The sequence below is a fragment of the Pseudoliparis swirei genome, unplaced genomic scaffold (genome assembly GCF_029220125.1).
Source record: "Pseudoliparis swirei isolate HS2019 ecotype Mariana Trench unplaced genomic scaffold, NWPU_hadal_v1 hadal_25, whole genome shotgun sequence".
Lineage (NCBI taxonomy): Eukaryota > Metazoa > Chordata > Actinopteri > Perciformes > Liparidae > Pseudoliparis > Pseudoliparis swirei.
In genome coordinates this window covers 1871061-1876575 of record NW_026613261.1, presented here as the reverse complement: position 1 = coordinate 1876575, position 5515 = coordinate 1871061, and the positions used below count along the sequence as shown (strand labels likewise).

At 52.5% G+C, this 5515-nt stretch overlaps 1 protein-coding gene across 5 annotated transcripts in view; it reads left to right on the top strand.

Moving 5' to 3' along the window:
* LOC130190936 (armadillo repeat-containing protein 1-like) overlaps positions 1–5515 on the top strand; it is a 6250-nt gene continuing 735 nt past the window's right edge. The window contains exons 1-7 of one of the 5 annotated variants that reach the window (XM_056410579.1): positions 1–158; positions 516–756; positions 843–934; positions 1009–1195; positions 1264–1380; positions 4340–4484; positions 4635–4723. In XM_056410579.1, coding sequence (XP_056266554.1) covers positions 595–756; positions 843–934; positions 1009–1195; positions 1264–1380; positions 4340–4444 — 663 coding nt within the window. In that variant the 5' untranslated portion in view covers positions 1–158; positions 516–594 and the 3' untranslated portion in view covers positions 4445–4484; positions 4635–4723. Of the gene's footprint in view, positions 159–474; positions 757–842; positions 935–1008; positions 1196–1263; positions 1381–4339; positions 4532–4634 lie in introns of all 5 variants that reach the window. The other 4 variants (XR_008831086.1, XM_056410577.1, XM_056410578.1 and 1 more) reach the window with 4 other exon arrangements.

Genomic DNA, 5515 nt, shown 5'->3' with positions numbered 1-5515 from the left:
TTGACACGTGACCAGCCGGTCGCTGTCCAGCAGGAAGTGTTTCCGGCGGAGCGCCGCACGTTTTGTTTACTCCACAAACGTCGCTGGTTTGATTCCTCTTCCGCCTCCAGCCGCTCCTCGCGCGGGAACCGACGCTAACGGACAGGTGACGTCAACAGGTGAGCGCGAGGCGGCTCTAACCGGACACACGGCGCGCGAGGAGCCGCTCCCCGTTGACCACGATATGTCACGTGATTAACGGGACTCGCTCAAGACCCGTTAATCACGGAGAGGGTCATCCATAAGAATGATAAAATAATATGATCATCATATTAATAATATAATAATAATATGATCATTATAATAATAGTATAATAATAATATGATCATTATAATAATAGTATGATCATTATATTAATAATATAATAATAATATGAATCATAATAAATATGTCAATAATCATCATAATGTTAAGAGTCCATTTATCATTTTGAGTTCTGGTGACCAGCATCAAACCTGAGTGCGTGGGCCAGCAGAGACCGGGTCCCTGAGCCCTGGACCCAGCCGAGCCGCGTGTTGCAGCTCGGGTCTTGTATGGGTGAGTGAGCGTCGGCCATGAGTGGCGAGCCGGACCCCCTGCTGGTGGTCAACCAGCTGAGGGACCTGGCGGCGGACCCCCTGAACCGCAGGGCCATCATCCAGGACCAGGGCTGCCTGCCGGGACTCATCCTGTTCCTGGGCAACGCCAACCCCCAGGTGGTCTACTCCGCTCTCCTGGTGAGCCGCCCCCGCACTCACAGACACTTCCGTGGCTCCGCCCCCTGCGGCCGCCACCGGTCTCACCGATTGGTCGTTGCCCCCAGGCGATCCGGTACCTGGCAGAGTGCCGAGCCAACCGGGAGAAGCTGCGCGGGGCGCTGGGCCTGCTGCGGAGCCTCCAGAGCGTCGCGCACAAGTGAGTCCTCGTTTGTCCACGAGTCCTGAAGGCCCGAGACCCGCTAACCAGGATCTCTGGACCCGGTCCTCCAGGTCCACGACCCCCGGAGAGACCAAGCTACTGGCCTCGGAGGTCTACGAGCTCCTGCAGGCGTCCGGCGGCGGTGGCTCGGAGCCGGCGGACGCCGTCAGCAGCCGGAGGAAAGCCCAGTTCTTCATGGGCGCCAGCAACAAGAGGGCCAAGACCGTGGTCCTCCACATCCACGGGCTGGACGACTACGTGAGCCGGACCCCCCGCCGGCCGAGACCCCAGACCGGCAGCTCACTGAGACTCTCCCTCCCCTGCAGGGCCGCAGGAGTCAGTGTGAGGAGGCCCTGCTGAAGGTCAGAGGGGTCATCAGCTTCACCTTCCAGATGAGCCTCAAGAGGTGCGTGGTCCGGATCCGATCGGACCTGAAGGCCGAGGTGAGCCTTCTTCTCTCAAGGAGAGGTCATGAGGTCATGAGTCCATGAGGTCATGAGGTCATGAATCCATGAGGTCATGAGTCCATGAGGTCATGAGTCCATGAGGTCATGAGTCCATGAGGTTATGAGTCCATGAGTCTATGAGTCCATGAGGTCATGAGTCCATGAGGTTTGAGGTCATGAGTCCATGAGGTTATGAGTCCATGAGGTCATGAGTCCATGAGGTCATGAGGTTATGAGTCCATGAGGTCATGAGTCTATGAGTCCATGAGGTCATGAGTCCATGAGGTCATGAGGTTATGAGTCCATGAGGTTATGAGTCCATGAGGTCATGAGGTTATGAGTCCATGAGGTTATGAGTCCATGAGGCCATCGTGTTCTTGTGGGTCTGGAGCCAAACGTGTGGTGGATCTTAGAAGTCACCACAAGTGTTTGTTCAATACATGTACAGGTAGTATAGGACTACTAGTCCCTTCGTGTCCCTTCGTGTCTCTGTCTCTTCGTGTCTCTTCGTGTCCCTTCGTGTCTCTTCGTGTCCCTTCGAGTCTCTTCGTGTCTCTTCGTGTCCCTTCGTGTCTCTTCGTGTCCCTTCGTGTCCCTTTGTGTCTCTTTGTGTCTCTTCGTGTCTCTTCTTGTCTCTTCGTGTCTCTTCGTGTCCCTTCGTGTCTCTTTGTGTCTCTTCGTGTCCCTTCGTGTCTCTTCGTGTCCCTTCGTGTGTCTTCGTGTCCCTTTGTGTCTCTTCGTGTCTCTTTGTTTCTCTTCGTGTCCCTTCGTGTCTTTGTGTCTCTTCGTGTCTCTTCGTGTCTCTTCTTGTCTCTTCGTGTCTCTTCTTGTCTCTTCGTGTCTCTTCGTGTCCCTTCGTGTCTCTTTGTGTCTCTTCGTGTCTCTTTGTGTCTCTTCGTGTCCCTTCGTGTCTCTGTTTCTCTTCGTGTCCCTTTGTGTCTTCGTGTCCCTTTGTGTCTCTTCGTGTCTTTGTGTCTCTTCGTGTCCCTTCGTGTCTTTGTGTCTCTTCGTGTCTCTTCCTGTCCCTTCGTGTCCCTTCGTGTCTCTTCGTGTCTCTTCGTGTCTCTTTGTGTCTCTTCGTGTCCCTTCGTGTCTCTTTGTGTCTCTTCGTGTCTCTTTGTTTCTCTTCGTGTGTCTTCGTGTCTCTTCGTGTCCCTTCTTGTCTCTTCGTGTCTCTTCGTGTCTTTGTGTCTCTTTGTTTCTCTTCGTGTCTCTTTGTGTCTCTTCTTGTCTCTTCGTGTCCCTTCTTGTCTCTTCGTGTCTCTTCGTGTCTTTGTGTCTCTTCGTGTCTCTTCGTGTCTCTTTGTGTCTCTTCGTGTCTCTTTGTGTCTTCGTGTCCCTTCGTGTCTGTGTCTCTTCGTGTCTTTGTGTCTCTTCGTGTCCCTTCGTGTCTCTTCGTGTCCCTTCGTGTCTTTGTGTCTCTTCGTGTCCCTTCGTGTCTCTTCGTGTCTCTTCGTGTCCCTTCGTGTCTTCGTGTCTCTTCGTGTCCCTTCGTGTCTTTGTGTCTCTTCGTGTCTCTTTGTGTCTCTTCGTGTCTCTTTGTGTCTCTTCGTGTCTCTTTGTGTCTCTTCGTGTCTCTTTGTGTCTCTTCGTGTCCCTTCGTGTCTCTTCGTGTGTCTTCGTGTCTTTGTGTCTCTTCGTGTCCCTTCGTGTCTCTTCGTGTCCCTTCGTGTCTTTGTGTCTCTTCGTGTCTCTTCGTGTCCCTTCGTATCTCTTTGTGTCTCTTCGTGTCTCTTTGTGTCCCTTTGTGTCTCTTCGTGTCCCTTCGTGTCTCTTTGTGTCTCTTCGTGTCTCTTCGTGTCCCTTCGTGTCTCTTTGTGTCTCTTCGTGTCTCTTCGTGTCCCTTCGTGTCTTTGTGTCTCTTCGTGTCTCTTTGTGTCTCTTCGTGTCTCTTTGTGTCTCTTCGTGTCCCTTTGTGTCTCTTCGTGTCCCTTTGTGTCTCTTCGTGTCTCTTCGTGTCCCTTCGTGTCTCTTCGTGTCTCTTCGTGTCCCTTCGTGTCTCTTCGTGTCTCTTCGTGTCTTTGTGTCTCTTCGTGTCCCTTCTTGTCTCTTCGTGTCTCTTCGTGTCTCTTCGTGTCTTTGTGTCTCTTCGTGTCTCTTTGTGTCTCTTCTTGTCTCTTCGTGTCCCTTCTTGTCTCTTCGTGTCCCTTCGTGTCTCTTCGTGTCTCTTTGTGTCTCTTTGTGTCTCTTCGTGTCCCTTCGTGTCTGTGTCTCTTCGTGTCTTTGTGTCTCTTTGTGTCTCTTCGTGTCCCTTCGTGTCTCTTCGTGTCTCTTCGTGTCCCTTCGTGTCTTTGTGTCTCTTCGTGTCCCTTCGTGTCTTTGTGTCTCTTCGTGTCTCTTCGTGTCCCTTCGTGTCTCTTCGTGTCCCTTCGTGTCTTTGTGTCTCTTCGTGTCCCTTCGTATCTCTTCGTGTCTCTTTGTGTCTCTTCGTGTCCCTTTGTGTGTCTTTGTGTCTCTTCGTGTCTCTTCGTGTCCCTTCGTGTCTTTGTGTCTCTTCGTGTCCCTTCGTGTCTCTTCGTGTCTCTTTGTGTCTCTTCGTGTCCCTTCGTGTCTTTGTGTCTCTTCGTGTCTCTTCGTGTCCCTTCGTATCTCTTCGTATCTCTTCGTGTCTCTTTGTGTCTCTTCGTGTCTCTTTGTGTCTCTTCGTGTCCCTTCGTGTCTTTGTGTCTCTTCGTGTCTCTTTGTGTCCCTTTGTGTCTCTTCGTGTCTCTTCGTGTCCCTTCGTGTCTTTGTGTCTCTTCGTGTCTCTTCGTGTCTCTTTGTGTCTCTTCGTGTCCCTTTGTGTCTCTTTGTGTCTCTTCGTGTCCCTTCGTGTCTTCGTGTCTCTTTGTGTCTCTTTGTGTCTCTTCGTGTCTTTGTGTCTCTTCGTGTCCCTTCGTGTCTCTTTGTTTCTCTTCGTGTCTCTTCGTGTCTCCTGAGGTTCATGGTGATCAGAGTGTCCGTCTTTGTCTTCCAGGCTCTGGCGTCGGCGATCGCCTCCACTCAGGTGATGGCGGCTCAGCAGGTGCTGAGGGCAGAGGGCGGCGAGGAGGTCAGGACCTTTGAGTTCTCCGGGGGATGAGCTGGGTTCTGGAGGTCTGGGGACAGGAAGTCAGAAACATGTATGTCTTATCTAGGAAATCATGTTCAAGTCCCAGATGAGTTAAAGGTTAGTCCGCATGGCGAAGAACCGGTGGAGAACCGAGTGGCCCCAACAGACCTCCCTGTGGGACTCCGTCAGCAATAGTGTTCAACAAGGGTTGTCTCTGCAGGTTCTGATCCCGCTGGCGCCGGACGGCTCCATGCAGGTGCAGCAGAACGAGGAGCTGCCGGACTACCTGCCGGAGGAGGAGAGTCCGGCGCAGGAGCCCGACAAGGCGGTGAGGCGCGTGGGAACCGGCCAGGACGGGAACGGCTGGCTGGGAGCTGCCACCAACTTCCTGTCCCGCTCCTTCTACTGGTGACCCTCCTTCGACCCGCCGTCTCAGAACCAGAGTCCACCGCTGGGGACCAGAACCAGACGGGTCCTCCAGCAGTGGGGGTAGAACCTGAAACATAAGAACACACAACGGGGTTCCAGCCGGAGGTTTCTGGGGGACCGTCTCTGACAACGGGCCCGTCTGTTGTCTGAACAGACAGGAAGTGAACAAGAGGCCTGAACAGGAAGTCCCTCCCCCGCTTGGGCCTTTTCATCCGTATTGATCTGACCAGTTTAAAGGCGTCTTCACTTCCTGACCGCTAACTCGTTACCCGTTAGCCTGAGCTAACCACTAACTCATCCGATAACCTCAGCTAACCGCTAACTCGTTACCCGTTAGCTAACCACTAACTCGTTACCCGTTAGCCTGAGCTAACCACTAACTCATTATCCGATAACCTCAGCTAACCGCTAACTCGTTACCCGTTAGCTAACCACTAACTCGTTACCCGTTAGCCTGAGCTAACCATTAAATCATTATCCGATAACCTCAGCTGATCACTAACTCATTACCTGTTAGCTAACCACTAACTCGTTACCTGTTAGCCTCAGCTAACCGCTAACTCATTATCCGATAACATCAGCTAACCGCTAACTCATTACCCGTTAGCTAACCACTAACTCGTTGCCTGTTAGCCTGAGCTAACCACTAAATCATTATCCGATAACCTCAGC